The 25378-nt window shown below is 36.2% G+C and overlaps 1 protein-coding gene across 1 annotated transcript in view; it reads right to left on the bottom strand.

Moving 5' to 3' along the window:
• TRPC4 (transient receptor potential cation channel subfamily C member 4) overlaps positions 1 to 25378 on the bottom strand; it is a 120848-nt gene that overhangs the window by 75208 nt on the left and 20262 nt on the right. The window contains exon 2 of the mRNA XM_026033939.1: positions 14004 to 14408. Within this exon, the coding sequence (XP_025889724.1) occupies positions 14004 to 14381 (378 nt within the window). The 5' untranslated portion in view covers positions 14382 to 14408. The remainder of the gene's footprint in view (positions 1 to 14003; positions 14409 to 25378) is intronic.

Raw genomic sequence — 25378 nt, 5'->3', positions numbered from 1 at the left:
AAAATAATGATTCTTAAATAACATGTATTAGGACCTCAAATTGAAATTCTAAATGCTAGACATAAAAGGCCATGAAAACTACCATCTATGTAACATTGTAAGATGTAGATCATGGCAAAATAGATGTACTGACTAGCCAAAATGAGATCCTAATTACAAGTTCAGGYTTTGTGGTGGGAAAGCTTGTTTGCATTGCAGCTGTGAGATGGAAGCATCTTTTGTAAGATTCCAAGCTCTGCTATGAAAAAAAAAAAAAAAAAAGTTGCAAATTTCTTCAGAAAAGAAACCAAACTTGGTTGTGGAACCAAACAAATCTGATTTAAGTCAAGAGGAGCTTTAGAATTCATCAGGATCTCTTGAMACATTATTTTTGTTCCCAATTCTGCCACTAGCTTCTGGTTTGTATTAGCAGAGCAACTCTTTCTGTTTCTTTTCCAGGCTGGGTACATATTTATAAGTTAGTGCTATATTCACCCAAGATGTAATTCCAGTTATGGGCTCACATTGAATCTTGTGAGATGATTTAGCCAAGTAAAATAATAATTTAAAAAAAAACAACAAACATTTCTCTGTGGACACTTATGGACTTGTAGGATTTTGCCCTTTGGCTATTCTGCCCTTCTGGTATGGCAGATAACAGCCTCTTTTGTCTCTCCTACAAGCCTCCTTGCCAGGAGGCTCCTTCTCCATGTACAACAAAAGGATCATAAATATTTCTGAGGATCAGGCCTCAATGTCCCTTATTACTCCTAATATAYGTGATTATTAGCAAGGGAGTTAATAACAGTTAGTAACTTAACTAACTAACTAACTGTTAACTAACTAACTGTTAATTAACTAATCCCAGTTAGACTAGTGGCTTATGAATTATGCAGCCCATTTATTTTGCCCCAGTTTTACTTTACAGCTTTGTTGGAGCATGACTAGGAACAGGGATTTCACTGGTAATAAATTCCTCTTAGATTTAAAGACTCTTTAGTGCTTATCTTTTCATGTATATAGGAATTTTGCAATGTTAAATACTTTATACAGATACAGGTGCAAATTGTTTTCATTCTGTTTGATTCAAGTAAAAGTTGGGTTTTCAAAAGCTCAGAGGTTTTTTTTGTATCAGTTACACTTAACCTGCCATAAGATTTGAGCCAATGGTTTTCTATTGCTTTATTCACGCTCATACTATTACAGCTGAATCAATTTGTATTTCTTAATAGTCACAGCATGGACTGATGAATTCCAGCTTCTGTGCCAGCTACATTGCACAAAAAACCATTTATGTCATATATTGAAAAGAAGAATTGCAAAAACATAGTAATTCGGGGAAACAATCATTACCTTTCTAAACAATGAGAATGATTTTTATCATATCATGATGCACATAACAGTATATACTTAATACAATAACAGAACATTGAAACCAAACAGTGTAAAAGACTTAAATGACCGAACCACTATTATACAATAGAAAATGGTAAAAAAGGAACTCTGAGAAGGTCTTACTCACCTCCTTCAACACAAAACATGGTAACTAGATGTAAATCATTCCTGGTAGATATTTGACCAACCTCTTCCTTAAAGCTCTGCAGTTATGGCAAGATGTTGAACCCTTTGCAGGCAGCTGATTTCCCAAGTGAGATTTTTTTTGTCATATGTAACAACGTTTTACCTTTGTGTAATGTAAGCCCATAATGTCTTTTTTATACAATGTGATACATAGTTTCTTTAGTTTGATTTTATAAATAAAATCAATCCCTTCAGATTTTCCTTATGGGGCATATTTTCTAGTTGTCTGGGCCCCCTTCTTTCTTTCTTTCTGCACATTCTTTACTACTTTTGAGTATAACAGAGGACAAACTCACATTAATCTTATAGACAGTACTCTTTTGGATATCACCAAGTTTATTTGCTTTTTTAAAGGTACTGTAGCATATTGCCCAGTCATTTTTAGGTGGTCTTTTTTAAAATTCCATATGTTTTTTTTTTCCCAAAATAACTTAATCACTTTCTTTCCCAGCCTATAGTTGGTCAAATATTTATTCTTACTTAGAACCTTACCCTTGTTGATTTTTTTTTACTTTTTTTTAATTAAAAAAATATTTATCCTGCTTGTAGAGATGATCCCAGTTTTGTGTTGCCTGCAAATTTAACATGCCCACTGTATTCCCTCTTAATGTGAATGAATACACTGGCTAGGACGGACACCTGCAGATTTGCTCCTTTAATCCTTCTGTTTTATTATTTCTTCCTGCTTGAGAACTGCTCTGAATTTGTTTTTCTGTCAGATTTTGCTTTAGTTTTTTTTCTTTGATSTTTTGTCTGTCATTTTCTCAAATCCTTCAAACCTACAGTTATATGACATGTACCACTTTCCCCTCCTCCCCCCTCAAAAAAAAATCAGAGTTTTTAATGTGTTCATAAATTAAAATTTTACTGATATGACAGAATTCATCTAGTTATCTTCTAGGTGCTTAAAAACAGGATGGTAATTTAATAATTTGTTTCAGAATCCTTCTTCCAGGTGAAAAGCTGTAGTTTTCCWTTTTTTCCATTTATTAAAAAAAAAAAAAAATAGCAAATGAAAGGAAACTGGTAACAAGTGGAAACAGAAGGAAGAGATATTTAACTTGATGTATTTAGGACATGCCTTTCTTGGATGTGATTGATGACAGATGAAGCCCTCAGCACTTTATTTCTCCTTTTGCTTCTCCTTATAGCTGTGGAAGAAGCCCTCAGCAATTTATTTCTCCTTTTTGTCCCTCTCATAACTGTGGGAGCTGATCCAAAATATAGCCTGTATATAAAAGCGGTCATTTTAAATTAATGTTTTCCTCTGAACATTATTAAAAGATGTATATGTTCTTCCTTCAGTCAATGTCAATAGCTTGAACAAGGACTGGAAACAGCTTAGAAGCAGATACTCAGCAAGTGGCCATCAGCATATTTTGAATTTGTTTCCAACTGCTGCTAACTGTCTTGTCCCTCTCATCACATACTTTTTTGAAACTAGGTAAAGCAGAGTTTCTAAGATGGGAATTCTGAGCATTGCTGTAGTGCAGAAAATGAAAAATGACAAAGAAACAGTGCTAATTTCACTCAAGATCAGTGAAAAAGGAAAATGAAAATGGCTTGGAAAAATATATCTGGTGAGATAAGATCTCATTATGGAAATAATTAAAGGAGAAGTCTAATTATTTCTGTCACTTCATAACATAACTCATACAAACCTTTTTTAAATAAGCATAGTATGAGAAACAAATATCAAAACTTCCCGAATGTTTAGAGTAGAATTAGGTGCTTATCAAATGAATATTTTTAAATGCAAGCAGAGATTTTTTTTATAAAATGTAATCTGCTGTATAAAATGTAATGTCTTCATAAAGACAAAATAATTTTAATGAAGTTTATGTGTGACATTCTATTTTCTGAKTTCCTGTGTTATCTGATTCAGGTACAGGAATGAAAGAAAGCTCTTGATTTTCCCTTGTTTTTGCCTTTTCTCAAGATGGCTGCAAGAGATATCTGAGAAGGCAGGAGGAGATTTTGCTTCTCCATTGAAGAATTCACATAAATGTTAAAAAAGGACTATTTAGAATCTGAGCTGGATCCTTCTTCTCAGGCTTTAGGAATCTAGAAATAAAAATGGTGGTCCACTGATGAATCAGAGTCTTTTTGAAAAATATTTTTGTAAAAAAAAAAAAAAAAAAAAAAAAAAGCAATAATGGATAGGTGACTTCTCTAGGGATCAACCATCTGTTCAGGAGACACAAGCATTTCAAAGGGAAGAGTGGAAGTTACTGAACTAAATTACATCTGAGCACTGTTAGTTAGCATGGCAAAATAATTTGAGAAATCTTCATTCCTGGGGATTACACCTTCATGTCTGAAAAAAATTAAAAAGACTACAATCTTAAAAACTATTCCCACGGTGAAGTGGGGATAAATCTGCAAAACATTTAGTTTTTGTTTTTTTTTTTTCCAAAATATTAGAAGAAAGGAATACAAAAGGATATGTCAGGAAAACCAAAACCTTATAAAACTGCAGAGGATCCAGAGAAACACTACTATGCACTGTTCCATTATGTTATTCCTTGTATGTTATTTAGTTATACAGTTAGCTGGCAGCATCTCTAGTTTTGGAATCACACTATAAGTTTTTTAAATTTCTTCAGAAGAAAAACAGGACTYATTTGTGAATTACAGGAAAAGGGTCTTGCAAGTATGTTGCCAGTGAAAAATGGAACTTTCTTCAAGAGTTAAAGTCTGAAAGCTGAATTTTATCAATTTTGATAATACTCAGGTCTTTAAATAAAGCCACTTTTAACATCCTCCCTGTATGTAAGAATCAGAAAAAAAAAAAAAAAAAAAGAAATTCTACTGATTGTGAGATTTTGTGAAAATAGAGTAGTACATAGGAGTGTTTAAAATCAAAAATCTTCTTTTGATTTTTCTCTACAAAGAGATCAGAGGAGAAAATGTGAATCAGACATAATTATCTCCCATCCACTGCACTGAAAGACCAGCAGCAGTGTCATAAGTAGTTTAGGGTTGTACCCTAGAAAAGACTTCAGTTGAAACTGTTGCCAATTTTTTTTTTTTGACATTTACCAATACTTAGCTGCATCTGGCCATAAACAATGTGAAATGCACTGCTTTGAGAGGGGTTGTTTCAAATTCCCTTTTTGTTCTGGTAGAGAACTCTACACATTGTGACAAACCTGTGGGCTTAGATAATATTTCATGATGAACTTTCAGTAATTTTTTAATAGCTGAACTGAAAGTGGAAATACATTTGCCTCTTTCTGCTCTAGGGCCATGATGTGGAAGATACGGATCCTGACACTGGCAGAAAGGGCAACTAAATGATGTTTCTCAGTGCAGCATGTGAGATCTATGTATCATCCCTCCAGAAAATTGTTGCTAAATAGCCAGGATAAACTGATAGTCTTCTAAAAAATGGGAGTCTTTATAATCATGTTAAAGAACTGTCAGTCTCCCATCATGGCTTTTGAATTTACTGGGCTAGAATGAAAAGTTACCAGAGGTATGAAACGCCTGCACGTTTCCTACAATATGGTACAGTGATGAACGAGTGAAAACTGCAGAAAATTCTGGAGTGTGAGCTCAACAGTACTGCTAGATATTAGAGAAATCACACACAGAAAAAAAGGATATTATGAATGTATCAAGCTCCTAAAAAGCTTTGATGAAGTTTCATCATAATTTATTAAGCAAGGATAATTCAATCTTGATGTGCACAGCTGCATGGCAATCAGATTTTATAAATTTGACTGCTCACATAGGGATTTGACAGGAAATGCCCTGTGACAAAAACAATTAGTGTTGTAGTGCTGCAGGCTGTGACAACAGTGGCACATGTTTGTTTTTTAATTTTCCAGCAGGTTTTCCTATTGGTGAAGATCTAGAAAGCCTTTTGTTTTAAAGAATTATTATTAGGGATGATTGGATGCCTGACTCCTATAGGTGTCCAGTGATATTTCAGATACCTCTGGGTGTCTTGTTTGACATCTAGATGCAACTCCAGAAAGCCACAGATCTCCCAGATCCTGTGTTATAACTTCCAGGCCAAGACACCTCTCTCAGATATCCTAGGATGCCTCACATACTACTTGTGGGCATCCTGATTCAGCCCTTGGTCACTGCAATCAGGAGTCCAGAGAGCTCGACCTAAAGTAGACACTCACATTTGGCAGTAGACTGACAAGACCTTCATTGATTTAATGAGAGCTCAGATATCTTGCTTGKATGTGGGCATTTAGGGAGTGGTTTAGGTACTTGAACATAGGCAGCTGGAACTATTTTAGATACCCTAGTCCATTGAAAACAAGACTATACCTCAGCAAAAAAAGGTTTTTTTTTTTTTGAACTTCTTTTTGTTCTTGATATCATAGATCTATACTACTGCTCTCACATCTGCTTAAGCTGCATTCATGCAGAGAACAGCTATAGAAATCATTAGCTGAAACTATCTGTATGGTTGAGTCRTCAGAAGTCAAAAGCAAGTAATTTTGGAAAAATGACTTCCAGGTTTTGGGATTTATGAGATTGCATTATAGGACACAAAATATGGAACACAGACATTTTTGACATTTTCTTTTTGTATTTGCATGCTCTCTATTGCAAATGAAAACTTGAGTTCGTGCTGTGAAGTGGTGATCATAAAATACGAAACAAATGAAAARGAAGGCACAACTCAAAATGTAACCTGTTGAAAAAATCATTTTTTCCTCAGTTTTACATGAAKCACAATAAAGATTTTGTTTTATTTGAGGTTTTCAAATGATTAGAACTAATCTACACTCATCTCTGTGTGGCAGAAGTGTTTTCATCCACAGCATGAGCTGAAAACAGGAAAGGTGGAAAAGCCAGCAAATGATGGAAAAGCAGTTAATAACTTCAGGCAAATTTGGGTAGAGGTTTAGTTCACCAATTGTCTATGACTTAAACTTACATTTGTCATCATCAAGCTTTTCTGAAGTTCTAACAATGGCTAAAACTGTGGATAATATTCACAGTTGGTTTAAGTCCCCATCAATAATGCTACTTACCAGGAACCTTATAAGAATACTTGTAAGAACCTTGGAAAAATTTATGCTGCTATAACAAAACAGCTMATCATTTTGTAGAGGTCAAGAAGTTGTCAGATTTCCCCACATTCTGGCATGGTTCTTTCACCATAGCTTCAATTTGAGAACAATTAGGAGATGTAGCATTTGTAAAAAGGTGATAGATGTATATTGTAGAATTCCTTAGAATTGAAATMGTCAGCAGGTTTATTTATGAGACTAGCAATACCAGCTTCTAAAGTCTTTCTTTAGTAATTGTCACAACTTTTTCTATACAGTCGCCTACCCCACCTCTGATGCATGAAAACACAAATTGTTTATTTTGCAAAGATCTTATGACATTTATGTGCAGCTTTTTGTGAACTTAGAAACAGCTGGCATTCCCCTAAATAATGACAGAACAGTAATTTTACAAATACATTATCTCCATCTATTATATAATAAATCATCTCTACCTTTATGATAAAACTCTCCTTTAGAGCTATATGGGTATTTCACGTGCCCACATGATATGCTGCTTTATCCATTTCATTAAAAAAAAAGAAATATCCMCGACATAACCTCTCACATTCATTTCTGTCTATCAATATTTTAAAACCTGCTGGGGAATTCCAATTGATCAGATACCACTGGGAAAAAAATACTTGGCTACCCACTCAGGCAGCTGGGAGTGGGAAGAATGAACTTCATGCCTTCACATTCCTCTTCAAAGCTGTGTACTCCGAGCCCGACAAAACAGCCTAGCATCACCTCCTCCATAATCATTACTAGCTAGACTGTCATTAGTCAGAACATTCAAAAAGGCACTTAGTTCATGAACTTCTGTGGGAGACATTCTCAAAACAAAAGYGATGCTTTAATCTCAACAGAGGAAGTGCATTACATGAGCTATTGTGACTGATATTTTCAGAAGTACAGGGAAATAGATAGAGTGAGGAAAAAAAATACTAGTAAAATCTTTCTCTTTCTGCCTCTGCTGCAGCAGTGTAAGTCCCAGATCTATAACCAGAAAAAAAATTTGAATAAACTTTTAAAGACAACTAGTCAAACATCTTCCACTGCCTTTGAACTCATCCAGCACTCAAAACTGGAGACAGATGTAAGAGTCCCTTGATCCTCTCCATTACCATCCACACTGATTGAATTATGGTTGTCCCACAGCTGAGAATGGAAAATAATGGGCTGAAGTTTCCTGAATGTTCTGCATACCCTATGAGGAACTCAAATGAGAGTGCTGTCAGGCTCCAGTGGGAAAGGTCCAGTACTGCTCCAGGGAAAGGTCCTGTCTCAGGACCCTGACACTCCCTTTTCCTCATGGGGCAATTTCAAGAAATTTATGTATACTAAGTACCACAAAAGGACCAGAATGGGTGATGAGGCCAGTGAAGAGGTTCTCAGTAGCTAAAAGCATTGTCAGATTCAGTTACTCTTAATGAACTGCAGAATCTAGTTTGACACAATCTCAGGGATGGAAAGCTACTCTGTAGGCAGCTGTCACATTTGTCTCCTTATTTTTCACCTCTAACCTTTCATCTACTTCTGGAAATGCTGCCAGATGGAAAAGACTTTGCCAGCAAAGCTGTCTAGCCTTGCTGTCTGTGTCAATTCCTGAACAGTTTAGGTAAGTACCTGAGCATTCATGGTGCAGTCTAAGCCACTGACTGACTTAGAAACCATACTGTGCAACACCGTTGACATATGCTCACACAAGACCAGTTTTTCTCCTAGACTGTTCCTCTTCATGCTTTCATTTTCCCCAGAAAACATGGCAGCACTATTAAAAAATCAGAAGCTGAGACCATTTTGACATATAACCTGTCATTTCTTCTTCTGACTTCTAGTCATAACCAGTTGTGTCTTCTGAGAATAATTTTATGTAGTAGATCCAAGTGAGACAAAGCTTGTATTGTTAACACCTTTTCTCCTTCCCCCCTCCAAATAATTATCGATCAGCTAAATATGTGAAAAAATATAAAACATAACTTTAGCCTGTAATAGCAACAAAATGTTCCCTCCCCACCCTGTCTCCAAAAATTTCCAGGATAGGAAGTTCTTCTACATGATTATACATGATTCTTCCTGTCTGGGAGCTCACAGTGGTTGCTAATGCATTGTAATGCCTAACTTTTCATTAGCACAGTAAGTAGAAGACAGGGATTTGGCATAAAATATTCAAATATTCTCTTACATGACCTTGCTGATTCTTCCAGGAGATGGGCTACAGACTGTGCAGGAGGTGCCTCCTGTGACCTCTTCTACACTTTCTACTCCCAGTCCTTTGTCAGCTGCTCTTATTACTNTTTTTTTTTTTTTTTTTTTTTTTTTTTTCTGGCTGTGTGAGATCACAACACACAAAAGGAAGCCGATGAAGAGAAGGAAAGAGATGATCAGTCCAGCTGATCTCAAAGACCTTCTGTCTCCTCTTCAGTAAATAAAATACACATTTCACAACATTCTTGCAGCTGTAGAGTAATGGAAGCAATTTAGACCAAGGTTTCATGAGCCAGAAAACATGTACTGACTGAGTGACTGCTGTATATTGACTTCTCACATAATGTTGATCAAACAAGAGCTATGAAAATTTAGATATCATGCACCCTACAAGACATACTGCAATGATGCACAAGGGATTGATATACAACAGGTGAAAAAATGTTCTTATTAATAGGGAAACTTGTCTGGAAAGCAGACAGGAAACAGGGATAGAAATCTGACTGAAGACACCAGCATGGCTGGGGAAGACTGAGCAGGCATGATGTCTGATCTGTATGTCCAAACTGCTTTATGGAAGACTGATCATCTTCCATATAGCAGATTTACCTCCCACAATGCCTTGATGGCTATTAACTTTTCAATTCCAAACCAACTGGAACAGAGCTGCAGGAATCAGAGACTGCCGAATTCCCTCTTCTTACAGCAGCCCTATCTCAGTGCCCAGCAGCATTTTCATGTTAATTGACTTCCACACCAAGAAGTGAGCTAAGGACATATCACTAGAATGATTTTCCTCTCTGTCCTAAAGTTCTCCCTTTGCTAGCAATTTCCTTATGTTTGCAAAAGCCAGCCAGTAATTAGCATGGTTTTTCAGACATCTGCAGAAAGTTGTCCCCAGGGTGTCCACCCATAAGAACACCCACAGTGCAACAAGATCAACATCTAATCATGTACAAGGAGGCACAAAAACAYTACCAGATGCTTCTGCTAGCCGGGCAATGCCTTTAAACATAGGTCATACTCTCATGACCTAAATCTAGACTGTCAGGTAATAATACAGTGCTGCACAGATTCAAGTTTAATAACTTTGAAATTTCAGCTTCACTTATGGACTTTGTAGCATTCTTAGAAAATGTTTGCAACTCTGCTTTGGTCTTCCTTGAATATACATGTATATCTAGACAGTCAAACAGCCATCTGAGAGCAATGTCTGGGTTCCTCAAGCAGAAGAGCAAGTTGTGGCTTAAACAAAGGTATTGTATTTGATTCAATTACACTATCTATTTGGTATCTATTTGTGTGCAATTGTGTATCTATTTGTGTGCAACTGTGTGCAATTTAGCAAGACAGAAAATTCTGCAGATACTAAATTTTAAAGAAGAACAGGTTTTTTTTTTCTTTTAATTTGGCATTCAGCTATCCATCAGGATAAGCGATAAGTATCTTGGCAGATAATTTGGGACATGTGGCTTTGAAAAACTGATAGTACTTGGATAAGTTTCCTGAACTCATTCACCTTAAATCCTGTTATTCTCTTTCACATATTCTATAGCATCTGGTGCAGCTAAAAAAATGTAGAAAATATGCAAGTGACAAAATGACCTTTTCTTGAATTATTTTAAACTATACCAAAAAAGACTCACACACAAACCAAGTAAGAGAAGGAGTTAAATAAAATTCAAAGTTGTTAAATATATATGCTTCATCTGTAGTCACCAGATGGCACCAGATATATCCATATACTGATAATCAGCTTAAAACCACTGGAATACGTGTGGTCTCTGAGATAAACCATCACAGAGGGGTATTAGCTGAAAGCCAGTATCTAAGTAATCAATAAGACCTGAGCAAAACTTTTTCTGAGAGAGAAAGCATTTAAGAGGAAGATTGCTTGCTAATTGTAAAGGTATTGTTTCTAAAATGTTTTTTAATACAAAAATAATATGATATTTCAAATAAATGTATTGATTCTTGCTCTAAATTAACACCTTGTTTACATATWTTTCCTTATGATTTTAACTACTCARATGTTTTCAAAGAATGCAAGCAATTTCAAAATAATACATTTAAGTTCTCCTGAAGAACTGTAGCTTTCTGCTGCAGCTTTTTCAAGCTTCAGTTTWTATCACTGCCACTGTCTTATATATGGAATTCTATGTTTAAAAAAATGTTTTACCAATATAACCACATTATTTTATGATGTTAAGGCTGAAATTAGCTATGCCTGATACCCAGGATAGTACCTCTATGAACATACAGAATAGTGATAGTTTGTTCATTTAACTGTAAATCATGAATCATTAGTCTTTTCTTTATTTGAATGCTCATAACTTTCATAACTGATGACAATATTTGGGAAACTAAACTGTTTTTTGAGCTTGGCAGTGTTTTGCAAAAGCATTTTTCTTATTCTTTGTCTGTCTTCTTTGCAAATGACTTTTCAACAAGGGCAAAAGAAAACAGAAAAAGGGTGAAATCTTAACCTCACTGAAATCAATGACAAAACTCCCACTGACTTAAAGGGCCTGAGATTTTACCACACATGACCAACTTTTCACAAAGAAGATAGAAAACTAAACAGAAAAAGCTATCATGTTATTAAAAGCACAGTCTGAACATGAACCATCCAAATATGACAAATATGTACAWATAACAAAAGTAGCATAAGAAAATCAAGCTGTAGTTTGAAATAAAGAATTTCAGATGGAACTTCAGTCCAAATACTAGTGAAAAAAAWTTTAGTATCTAATTTTAAGCATCCATAGTTTGTATCTTTAGGCTACTGCAATGAATTTTCAGGCAGCATGCTACTTTTGATTATGCTAAATATATACAGTTGTATCTGCTTAACTGCAGCAAAACACTGCAAAAATGTAATTCACATGCGTATTCTCTTCTGAACAACTTGTTCTTAAAAATGAACAAAACCTATAGAAGATTAATAGGTATTTGTATCCCCAGTGAAAACAATGGCACGCCAGTGCAAATAGCAGTTTGTTTAAAGGTCAGTTTGGAAGCACTGGCTTCCRTGGACCTATGTTTTTTGCAACAGGCAGGTTTAGCCCAAATGGAGGTGTCTCTCTGTTCAAATGATCCATGATTATTCTGTTTACTTTACACTAATGGGCAGAACCTCAACTAGTACAGCTCTGAAAGGAGAACATTACTTAGCTTTGATAATTAGCTGTTTAGTAATTAGTAACTTAGCAATTAGTAACTACGGCACCTATCAAAAAGTAGTCCTGAAATAGAAGCCCCTTAAACAAAGTAAATCACTATTTCCCTCTCTAGCTTGTCCAGAAGCAGTTTATCATCTCTTCTTAAGAGAAGTAACTAAGAAAGGCAGCATGAATAGCTCTCAAGGGATCTCCATTTTTCTCCACTGGCTGTAAAAGGGAGCCTAGATGACCATATCGGAGTAAACACGTAACTGTGATGGCTACTGTTAAATAATATGAACTCTACTTTATGATAACAGTGGATGGAGAATGGAGACAGACCTTCCTCCCATACATTGTATTCCTGTCTGTAGTACTGGTTGAGAAATAACGAAACATGCAAAAATAAAGTGAATCTAGTTTTATTACTCTTCCTGTGTCATGAGTCTTCTCAAAGTTCTAAAGAAACTTTGCTTTTAGTCTCTAGAAGAGATGGCAGGTTTGTATATTTGTACAAGGCACAATATTTCTTTCTTTCCATAGCAAAAACRTGTAGTATTCATATTATCACCAAAAATTATGCTCTTTATCTATCATCTGCAATTCTATCCATAGCAAGTGCATGATACTGTAATTAAAGTGTATTGTAGGTATTATGTATGAAAGGGCTCTAATTATTTCAACATACTATTCATTGAAATGCATTAATACAATACSTACAATATATGAAATGATAGATGAAAACAGAATACAACCTTGTAAGTATTTATAGGTCTTTTCATCCCAGAGGAGCCATAAGAATATCAAAATTTATGAGCTGTGTTATTCCATCTCACTAGTTTCTCCAAATTAGAAGGATATGCAAGAGGTTAGCTACCTCCTATAGACCTCCCAGAGTAGTCCAAGGGGATGCAGAGTAGGCATCATATTTATTATGAATGAGGCAGTTTGTATGTGATTTTTCCTTTTAGAGGACACAAGAAAGGGAAAGAAGTTTTTATCTGTACATGACTGAGTGAAAGACTGCTGAAGGCAGGGATGAAAGTCTGAGCAACTGGGTCATGTCTATAGTGTCTCCTCCAGAACAGAGAAATGCTAACCTCCACATGGAAGGGTTGAAATATTCATTGACTTTAATGGGAGTTTCACAATTAACTCAAATGGACCCATATTTTGTCAATGCTAGTCTCTTTGGACTGAGTTGCATTTTTGAATGAATGAACATTTTCAACTAATATTGGCAGGAGTTAGGTAATCAGTGAAATGACAGAGTGTCTGGATAGGTGGGAAATAAGACATCCCCTGGTGAGACCGTCATATTGGCTGATAGTTAACACTTCTTAACTGTTCACTTTTTTTTTTCCTTCATCTTTAGCTGAGATGTGATAATTGACTGCATAGACACTATTTGCCTAATTTAGTTAAAAGCAAAACAAGTTTATCTACATTTGTTTTATTTAGCTGTAAAACAAATAAAGAACACTTCACTTACATGGCAGCTCAGCCTATGCTTTGAAAGWGGCAAACAGTGGGTCATTTTTTTTTAAATCATCAGAAATCTCATAAGCAAAAACTTGACTGTATTATCAATTTCCAGATTTTCTTGAATGAGTTTTTTATGAATGCACTGTACAGTTCCCCAAAAGAAAAAGAGGGGCTTTGTGGGTAATCGGTTAAGTGTGAGCCTGAATCTGGCCTTAAAGAGAAGGCAGTTATCACTTCACTCCACTGTACATTGAGAATGTCATCATTCAGGCTGAGGAACAAGGACACAGGTCAGTTTTATCATTATGTTTTGAAAGAAAGTTCTCATGTGACTTAAACATGTATAACCAAGAATCCTTGTGGACCTATGCAGATTTGAATTGGTAGAGAAGTTTAAACACAAGTGAATGTGATACATACAACATAAAAACATTCAATTTCCAATTTTAAATGCATGTATTTGAGGATAAGGATTAGTTTTCTTTTTCTTTTGCTTACTCCCTTTGCACCATTCTTCTCTTTTCATTAGAGCAGACTACAAATCTAGAGGAAATGCTGCACATACCTGTTTCTCCCCACTGGGCTTCTTGTGGTTTAGCAGCAGCTCCACGGCACCAACTACTTCCTTCCTTATGGCATGCAACAGGGCATCTCCCACATACACATTAAAGCTTAGGAGCAGCTCAATGAGCTCAAGGTTCTCATTTTCAATAGCAATCAGGAGTGCAGTTCTTCCCAAAGGATCAATGCAGTTAATATTGATCTTGAAATAAATTTCTGCTTCTTCTAAAGCTTTCTTCACACTGGCATAATCTCCTTTCTCCACGGCATTCAGGTAGGCTTTCTCTGAATGGGAGAGTTCTGACTCTGCTCGTACGATACGAAGAGGAATGCGATCTCTGTAGGGAGCATTGACACTTCTTTTGTAGTAGAACTGGGCCATATTTTATGCCATTCTAATACTTAGTCTCTGCAAAATGAAAAGAGACATTAGGTCAATAAAGTATTTTGGGGGTACAATACACCAAATTAAGATCTGCAGCATATAAGCATTTAAAGAAAGCATATCTGTCAGCAGACCTCTCACACCTATTTCTCAAATCTGTGTCAAGCATGAGGTTATATGATGTAACTTGCACCTAATATGTAGCTCCAGTACACTTCTTCATTAAGTTCTGTTATCTCACATTTGATCGCTGTTGAGATACACAACTACAGAAAAGGAGAAGCATTAGAAAGAATACCCCTCTGCTCTCATATAAAACAACTGAGAAATTACAGCCCTTTGCAAACAAAATGTTTCCCAGTTGCCCCTCCAAGGTGATATTAGCCACAATCTGTCTAATTAGTCACAATTAGACACAATCTCACTGCAATCATTGAGATTCAGCTCTCTGTTACGTTCCCCACCTATGTGGTGAGGTAATATGCTGAAGGGCATCCTGCCTGGTCTCCGCTGCTACTTCAGAATGACATAGATCTTTCACAGGGTCTGTTTCATATCTGCCAGTTGCACAGGGACATATTTTGGAAAATCCTATAACATGCCCACCTCCATAATGGAGGTGGCAATGTTTTTCTGGTCAATTAAATAGGTGAAGCCCAAGTATCTATTCATACCTCCCTAAAATAGACACCTACATTTGGTCAGCTGGATAGATCCCTAAATTCTGTATTTGCATACAAACATTGTTCAGTTTCCCATTATCTGCAAAGAGTTCCTCAAGACTCCTCAAGAAAACTGAGTAGCTGCAACTGGGAGATTATTGCTTAAAAGCTCTTCTCTCTTGAAGGCACAGTAAGAGTGAATGGATAGATGCCTCCCAATATCTTGAGAATTAAAGTAGTATTTAATTTGGATTAGTGAAATTAGGCATAATGAAGATGCTTATGGTTGAAGAGCACAGTTATTTATAGATAGAATCTATAATGATTATATTGAGGTGATACTGTTTTTCCCCTATTTATGATAAGTCAGAGGAAGAGTTCTTGCTTCCTACGAAGCCCTAAGGAGTTCTCCTTAGTATTTCTCCTTAGTTATTCCATTTGCTGGAATAACTTGTGTTTACTTCTTCATGATTTTTGAGTGGGGGAAAATAGATCTAAACTGAGTTTGTCTCCCTTACGTGAGATACATTAGACAAACAGGTTCATCCTTCTAAACAGATGCCCTATATTAGTCCTATAGACTATCTAGAGTCCTATTCTCTCTTGCCCCTTCCTCTTTCTGAAAATAACCAACCTCAAATAAGACTTAATCTTAATTAAAGATATGTTTATATGCATTTAGAATACAGAGATTGATTACTGATACAATATGCTCCCAGGAGGAATTTTTATGGTCTTGTGTCTCTTTACAGAACTTGATGAAGGGAATAAAGGACCAGGAAACAAGCTTATATAAAAAAAGAATTATCTTTAATGCTTTTTTCTGTCTGCCATCTCCCTAATCCTCAATATGTGGAGTTGAGATGAGCCACATATAACAAGACTTATTCAGCATTTGGAGGAACTGGACCCATATTTTGGAGGAACTGGACCCATATGAGGAGAGACTGAGTTGGACCTGTTTAGCTTGGAGAAGAGAAGGCTGAGAGGGGATATGATTAACATGTAAAAGTACATGAAGGGAGGAAGGGACCAAGCTCTTCTCAGTGGTGAACAGTGACAGGACAAGGGGAAACGGGTGTAAGTTGAAACACAGTTCCAGGAAGGTTGGACTAGATGGAAGGTTGGACTAGATGATCTCTAGATGGATCTCTAGAGGTCCCTTCCAACCTTGAACATTCTGTGATTCTGTGATTCTGTGATTCTGTGATTCTGTGATTCTATGAACTTAGTGTGAGGAAGAATGATATAGGTCCTTTGATCAATTTGGAAAAAATATCACAGTATCCTGTTTTCAGGGAGTTTAGATCTGAATGGAGAAAAAAATAAAATAATAAAAAAAAGAAAGCTCTCAGAACTTATTTTGTGAGAAATCTGACATTTTCTTCTACCAAGTTGGCAGCATTTAAAATTAATACTGCTTCAGAAATGAATAGTATCTTGATTAATATTTGCTACTAATCAAGACATATGTTAATACATCATTTAGTCTATCTCTCAGAAATGATTGCTCTAAAACTACTTATTTATTTCAAAGTTTTTTATTTCAAAAATTGACCAACTTTTTTTATCCTAAATATAAGAAAAAAGCACAAGTGAAGTATTCAGAAATACAAATGTCATTTGATAGAAAAACCTAACTGAGCTATTGCCTTTCAAGAACTGACTCTTCTAACACAAAGCATTTTCACAATAGTAATGTACACAGAGTTCCTGCAAGATGATGACTATATACTAACCCAGATAAATGAGTTAATTACAACATGATAAAAGGGTTAAAAATTAATAACATCATGCTATGCAATTATGATATTTGTTTTTAATATACTTCACTTGAAGAGATTTTAGAAGATATTATACTTTTGGAGTACCTGATTAACAACGAGCATTTCCCCGTTTGCAAAACATGCACAGAGTATTTTGAAATTTGTGGTGACTAATTGTAAATTCAGCTGCTACATGTTTTGGGATTGGAATTTATGAAAAAAAAAAGGCTTACTGCATGGGAAAAAGAAAAGATATTCCTTTCAAAATAATCTGTTCCAGATTATTATGTTGTAGCTGAAAATACCCACATTTTGAGAGTACATGTTTCCCCAAATATAGTTACAAACCAATGAAGTACTGAGCTTAATTTTCCCACCACCAAAGAAAAAAAATAGCATTAAAGAGGGTCAGATACTTTATGCTAGCTTTATGACTTCAGTCCTACTGCAAATACTATTATTCATTACCACTCTTCAACAGCTCAAGATGCTTCTTAACAGGAGCATCCGTTCAAAAGCTCCTTCTGAACAGAACAGAACATTCAGATGTTCCTTCTGAACATCCTCCTGGAGGAAACCTCCTACAGAACATTCCTCTAAATTTTAGGTGCACAGTTTAGTTGCTTAAATATTGACATCTGTTGTCATATTTTCATACTGCACAGGATATCTCATTCCATTTTTCATCRTTTCTCCAAAGGGCACAGGGTTCCCAGAAGTTCTGTGTCATACCTGCCAGGCCTGTGCTGATGTCCTAGATGTCTCAAACACCTAGACCCTACTTAGGCAACTGAATCATGCTCTCAGTGTTTGCAGTTGACGTTAATGTGATTTTTTTTCTGGCTTGTTTTAGACAGCCACACTAGGATGAGAAAAGTCATACTTTTCTACTAATGTGATTAAAACTAATTTAACTTTAATTTTCCTTTCAAATACTTCCTCAGCTTGACTTATGACTGTTCTCTTSTTATTGCACTTTGTGACCTTAAAGCCTATCTTAATGTGTGGATCAATCCCTTCTGATTTGTTCATAGGTTCCTGGWTATTCTTTATTTCCTAAGCCAATTAGTCTTAGAATTCTTTTGTACATATCATTTTTAAATCTCCATTTGGAAGCAAAAAATTGCAACTACATTCTGAACTTGTAACTTAAAAAAAAAAAGTCTAAGGTATCTTGGATTAACATTTATTCCAGTGAAATTTGGTTGAATGTTTTAGATGAAAGGAARCAAACTAATGTTAGAGGGCAAAGTGAGATTTCAGAAAGCTTAGAGTTTTGTATACACTAGTGATTATGAACGTGAGTCCAGCCACTTTTTCAGCATTTAAATATTATTTCCAGTGGAAARATTTTGATTTATTGGATTTTTTCACAGACCTGGAATAGGCTTAGGGCTTAGAATAGTCCCTTGAAAAGAAAGAGAATCTTATTTAAATCTTGCATGAGAAAGGCCTGGTAACTACTGAGCTATTGACTTTTCCAGTGTCTCTCATTCTTTCAGAAATGCAGCATTAAAGTAAAAAAAAAAAAAAAAAAGTTTATAATACTGGAAGAAAAGGTATTAACCAAGTTAGTCAGCTGTCACCAGCCCAGAGCAGTGCCTACCAAAGCATACAAATATATTGCCTCTAGACTTCTGGACCTATTACAGAAATACCACCAGTATCTGGGAAGAGTAAATAAATAAATAAACAAAGATAATATTTGCCTGTGATCTTAGTTTTACAAGAATATATTTCTTCCGCATTTTCTGCAAAGAATCAGTGTCATTCACACTAGCTGCAGACCACTATTTCAAATTATACAGTGCTGAACTTTTTGTACAATCTGCGGGTGTAGCAATATCTTGCCTTGCTTCTAAATCTTTAACTTCTCCACTCTTTTTATCTTTGTTCATGTTTTAATACTTTTAAAAAAGCACTGATGTTATTCATTTTACTCACGATAAAATAAATCACTGGAAATTACTTTCTGTTGTTATATCATGCGCATCTACACATACTTAAAATAACCAGAGCTAGCCAGGGGTTTCCTGATCAAAGCTAAACGTCAAAAAAAAAAAAAAATGCAATCAGCATTCCTTGGGTTTTACTTATCATTTACTTTTGCCTTATATGCTTCTCTAAATGCGTGATTCTCAATAATTTTCCAGGGAAAACTTGACCTGCATTCCCACACGCACAGCTGCTCACTCTCAGGCAACGTGGTACCAGGGTGCGCCTGGAGGGAGCAGGGAATCAGACAGTCACTGATGGGCAGCACCAAACATCACTTTGACAAACCACTTCTCCCGAAGCCTGCAGTGATTGTGTTTATATGTCATAACCCTCTTAAAGAAATGGAAAGACAGGCAGGGACAACACTTCTCTTTCAAGAGATGATCAGCAATATTGCAATAAGGCAGCTGAGCACAGATGGAACACAGGAAGCCAGTTGTGCTTTGTAAGATCTGGATGTGGGATTTCTCAAAACTTCACTGACACTACACTTTGAAAAATACTCTATTTCCAGCACTGCTCACTGTAGTAGACTTACGATAGCCTTATTATACTATAATTTCTTCTGTGATGCCATCAAAGGTATACCTCTGATTTTATTCATAGATTTGCTTTTCAGACTATTTGTGAGAAAAATGTAAAACTTTGTAAGTATCTATCTATGTTGTAAGAAGTATCTACCTATCTATGGATGTGCCCTGCTCATGAAACTAGCATTTGTGAATGTAATGTGAAAAACATTACAATTTATCTGTAGTGTTCTCAAATTATTTTACATAGACTTTTAAGGAAAAGGAAAGTTGCTAGTATTTCTTATAGTCATGAARGTATGAAATTTTCTTTCTAGATTTGTGAGTTTAATCTGACAGAGAATCTTATCTGATACACAGTAGAAAARGAATTTTTGAAAGCAAGTCTTCTCTTATAAATCCCAGTTCAAGGGAAGCTTGGAGTCCTTCACTCCCAGACACCCGGACATACTGTTAGAGCTGAACATGAACAGAAGAAATGCAGATAACCTTTGATTTCTGAACCTAGCATCACACTGGAATAGACTAGTAAATTAAACATGCCTGCAGCTTCTGTTGCACTGCGGTGAACTGCGCAGGCTCTGCCCTTCCTGGTAAAACTCTCTCAGTATCAAAACAGGCAGCTGAATGAAAATTGTGTGCTGGGAATAAACTGYGGTCCCTTCTGACTGCTAAACTTTGCCTGGAAAATGCTAATTGGCCTGAGTCAAAGCTATCCGTCGGACTATTTTAACTATTTCAGGCATAGGTAATTAAGTTCCACTACCCATGAGTGTTTTATATTCTTATTTTACTGTTCTTMTAGCTGACACTATAATGTATGAGGTCCTGTCCAGAAATTCATTTTTCATTGTTAGCAGTGTGACCAGGTGCAGACTTAAAAGCTAGCAATAAAAAAAAAAATAGCAATTTGGACATTAACATGGGAGTTGTGAGTGCAGGAAATAAACCAGATAGGTCAGTACTCAGTATGGTCTTTAGGAAGCTCTTAATTTGCTGGATTCCAGCTTAGATCCCTTGCTCATGCTCCTTCCTAAAATAACCTGCAATCTAAGTTACAGTAAAGAAAAGAAGATGACATAGGATACAGGTGTCAGTGGATGATGGGAGGCAGGATGTCATATTGTCTGGTAGATGTATTCTGGCTTCACCATCAGCAAGGCAGGGCATCAACTACACTCGACAACTTCCAGAGTCCAAGACACAATGGATCTATGACAGATGAAATTTTACCAGCTTCTTACATTAACAGCTTAAAAGATCAAGTCCCAGGYGAGTGTAATGCTGACACTGAATGCAATAAACTTTTAACACAGTGACATGGATTACTTGCTTAGATGGCTTTATGTCAATTTGAAGACTGTCTGCAATTTTATAGCAATATTTTGCTTGTAAAGGATAGTACTTTCTATAGAGTGTAAGCATTTTCTGGAAATTCACACAGACTACACCAAACGAGAGAAAACTTTCATCTCCTAGGGTTGACATCATGTCAAATCTTGTCTGGGAATGACAGGTTCTTCTTATACCAGCGACCTTTATGTCCAGAATTGTTATCAGCCTGAGCCTTCAGAAATGCCAAAAGAACAATTTTATTAGTTTATGGGCAAAATATTACAGAGACTGATAAGTAATGAGATGGGATAAAGGGATCACATACGAGTTAGCACAATTTGAGAACAGGCATTCAATGCTGCAAAACTGTGTAATTGTTAAAATTAGCAGAAGTTATTCAAGAACTTGCTTGTTCAAATACAATTAAAGTGAAACTTAATCTCACTTTACTCAAGCTCTTGGAAGTACCATGAGAGATAAGTGCTTTCAAGTACATGTGAAATTAGCTCATCTCAGTTTTATTCAAACTRGAAAGAGGCACTCACTGAAAAATAAATAAATAAGTAAATAAAATTGTGTATGGTTACCTCTCGCTGGCAAGTAACAGTATGCTAACATCCTCAAGAAAGTGAGCAAATGAGGTTGAAGGCTGGAGTATTTGCTCCTGCTTAGAACACTGAAAAGCAGTATTCTGAAAAAAAAATTAAGCACTGAGGCATGAGCGTGCTGCCTGAACGAAGGAGACACAAACCATTTTCCACTGACTAACCTGACTTGCTCTTTGCAAATGTGGAGCACGAGTGATGTCAGCTCAGCCAGTGTGGGATGGGAAGGATGGAGAAGGCCATCACACAGATAATGATTTTAACGAGTGAATGCACCATGCAGTTCAGCTGACCTCCCTGTCTCTTTGGCCTGTCTTATTCTCCTGAGTATATCTGAGGAGCTTTACAAAATCATTTCCAAGGGAAAGCCTTTCAATGTCATCTGGCTGAACAGAACATTTTTTTTTGCAGCATTTCCAACAGTAGCCCTGTCCTTCCTGCTCTGTGGATGTGCTCCTACAGCACTTGCACAGCACAGCAACATTTCTCAAGTGCAACGGGAACACGCTGTCCCCTGCTTATGGAGAAGGCGAGTAGAACTCCTCCAAACGAGGAGAGCATGGGAGAAAAAACAGTACTTAATTTCTGCGGAGAAGGCAAAATATAGTTGGTCAGATGAGAGAAATATAATGCTTCGCTAGAGGAGGAACGGGAGGGAAAGAGAAGTAGCTTGGGAAATACAGGACAGGGCTCTTTTAAGTGTTGCTTGTGGAAGCTGCACTACAAGTGGCAGTGACTTTTCTAMTCTCTGGGATGTGTTTATGTGCAGACCCATATGTCCTCCTCGGCTTCACATGGTGCTGCTCCAGGCAGCATGCAGTTTGTCCAAAAAAGGGAGGTTGTGGGCTGACTGCCCAAAGACATTTAGTAAAGATATGCTAAGAAAAACACTCAAATGTGGGTCCTTTTTCAGATGTACAAGCTAAGCCACCCCAGGATAAGTTAAAACACTTTCTAGTGTTTACAGCTGATAGAGAGCCATCTGTGAAGATATCTGTGTATCATAACATATGCTCATATAAACTTTTCATTACTGGCTGCTGCTGTCAGAATAGCATGTGTATCTTGAGGGTAGCCCTGACAGACAGTGAATTAAAAAAAAAAAAAAAAGGAAAAGTTGGTACGAAATAAAGATTAATTAGAGGGAAATGATCAGTCTTGTACTCATTGGCCTATATCCACTCAGGGCCTCAAGGATTTTTCCTTTACACAGCTTATTCAGAGGAACATCAGTCAGTGCTTTTCATTATACCTTATTAAAAGGCTGAATTGAAAATAAAATCAGGAAAACTTATCGAACTGAGCTATTACAATAGCATACTAATTCTAGTATTATATATGAGAATTATAAAGATAAATAAAAATCAAATTAAGATCAAAGCAAACGAATTGGCCTCAATATCAGACAACAGCCCACCATCAGTTTAGTTAGGTAATAAAAAAAAAAACAGTCTCTAAAATGATGGTTGTCTGATGGTTCTAAATCTGAACAATATAATTTGTTTGAAACAAATTCAAAGTTTGATCTCTAGAAATTCTATTCATATGTGATGACTAACTCYTTCTTGCCCTTGTAGCTATAAAGAGTTCAAAAAATAGGATAGAAAACCGCAATTTTGACAACTCCTATTTACCAGAAGTCATAAATGACACCCTTAGGTCACTCAGGACCTTCAAATGCATGGTACAGAATATGCCTCAATGAAGACTTTGACAGGGTTTCTGTAAGGCTGCTAAAATATATAATAACATTTCTTTTCAGAAATTTCCCTGTGTGGTCTTGGCACGCAAAAGCAAAAATGATAGTTGAGGATTAAAAGATCCTGAAGAGTTTCCTGCTAAATTACAACAGGAGTTAAAAATATAAACAAAAAATATAAACAATAAAAAGAATAGAATTCTGTTTATAAGGACGTGGTGAAACCAGAAAACTCATCTCTCCTGCAGTTTCAYTGACTTGACACACACATGTCTATGCAATGCTCTACAGATTCCTGACCTATCARTGAGTGAGCTGGTACATATGACCCCACACTGATGGTCCTGTAAGTGGCGTAATTATGACAGAGTTAATTACGTCAGACTCAGCATTTCAGTGATCTATCTGTATTGCTTCTTGGAGACTCCGAATACCTTTCAGAAATTTTGTATGTTCTTTCTTAAAAAGGTTATAAGCTGATATGGGAACATACATATTACAGAAAATTTTCTATAAAAAGCCTTTAAAAACAGATAACCAGAACATCTTAACAATAAATTTCATGTGTTTATTTTTGATAGAGTAGAAGTTGAATGAATGGTCTTCTGGAATACTCAATGTAAAATATGGAACTTATTTTTACCCAGTGTAAAATACGGGACTTGTTTTTAAGACTAAACCTGACGGAAATAAAATTAGAAGAAGTAGACAAAATCCTTTATTCTAAATAATGGTTCCTTCTGCAAATATATAAYTATTCCAGTATGGTATTCACGGGGAAACTATATTTGACAGAGAATGGAAATAGGAAATAAATCATGAATATAGTAGAATTTTACTATGAAAAATATATCTTGTCCTTGTGATTTTCAATTAACAGTGAATTAATTCTGCTCTCATTTATGTCGGGTTTACATTCTTCTTATTTCAAGATTTAGCCTTGCAAATAGGGAGTGAGTACTTCATTTTACTAAAAGCAAACAAACAAACAAACATACAAAACAAATAAAAAAACAAAATGGAGTCTGTAAAGTATGTAGTACATAATGGATGCAGAATTTTATATTTTAAAAGTAGATTTTTAGATTATTAATGCTAATACATGAGRTTCAATGTTTTGAAAAAAAACAACAGCACTGTGCTAAAATATCGGCACATTAAACACTCAGTTAATACCTTTTAACACAGTTTTTAAAAATAAGTCTTCYTCAGGTTCCATACAACCTGATGAAGGTTTCTTGGAAGATCACATTTTCTAAAACAGAGCYCATCTAAGAATGTTTACATGTAGATTTTGGAACACTGGAGGATCAACATCAAATAACTTGGCTTCTGGTTCTCAGTCAGTGCAAGATAGATAGAAGACAAAGACCCATGCCAAGATGTATCTAAGTGGCTAGCAAAAACTTGCTAGAATGAAAAAGAAAAGCAAAGCAACAGATAAAATYGGTCATTAGGTTCCTACGAGTGAATATATCAGATCCTGATAAAAGAAAGTAAGTATCTGAAGTGAGTATGTGAAGGGAATGGTAAGGGAAGATGAAACTGTTAAGAAACTGCTGGAAAAAAACAAAAACAAACAAACAAACAAATCCATTATAAATCCCATCTCCATGTGGTGCATTAACAAAATAAGGAACAGATTAGCCTCACCTGACAGTAATATCACTCCTGGAAGCTGAACTAGCAAATCTGGTCTCAGCAACATGCACTCCAATCATCACTTCCCTACAACTGAACTGCCACCTGGTGTCCTCTCCAGGGACCTCAATCAGTCAGAGYTCCCACCCAAGATTTGCACCACTCGGAAAATAACCAGAGGCAGCTACACAGGACACTACATGCTACAGAAATCAGTTAGCACACTGTYGTTGACTAATACCATGGGTTTCTGTTCAGGGAAATGTAAAATGCAGATGATAAAACTGAGATGAGTGGCTGAAACACTTGTGGGCTGTGCCACCATTCAGAGGCTGGAGATCTGCACAGAGAGGAACATCATGAAATTCAGCAAAGACAAGCGCACAGTCCTGCACCCAGGTAGCAATAACACACATACWTACCACTCAGTCCTGGTGAGTCCCATATGGAGTGCTGGGTCCAGTGCTAAGCTCCCTTGTACAAAAGAGATATGTTGCTACTGGAGAGAGTCCAGTAAAGGGCCACAGAGACGATTACGGCACTTGAACATCTCTCGTACAAGGAAGACATACAGGGAGATAGGTCTGTCTGGCCTGGAGAAGAGAAGGCTCATGCAGGTTGGATCTTATCAATCTATAAAGTATTTGAAAGGAGAGTGTAGAGAACATAAGAGTGTAGAGAACTGAGACTCTTCTCAGAGACTCTTCTGACTGACTCTTCTCAGAGTCTCAGTGGTTCTTTTTTTTTTTTTTTTTTTT

This window comes from Nothoprocta perdicaria, unplaced genomic scaffold, assembly GCF_003342845.1.
Source record: "Nothoprocta perdicaria isolate Ctin4 unplaced genomic scaffold, notPer1 scaffold_137, whole genome shotgun sequence".
NCBI classification, from domain to species: domain Eukaryota; kingdom Metazoa; phylum Chordata; class Aves; order Tinamiformes; family Tinamidae; genus Nothoprocta; species Nothoprocta perdicaria.
Note: the sequence above shows the minus strand (reverse complement) of the source record. Positions and strands in the feature narration are given on the sequence as shown.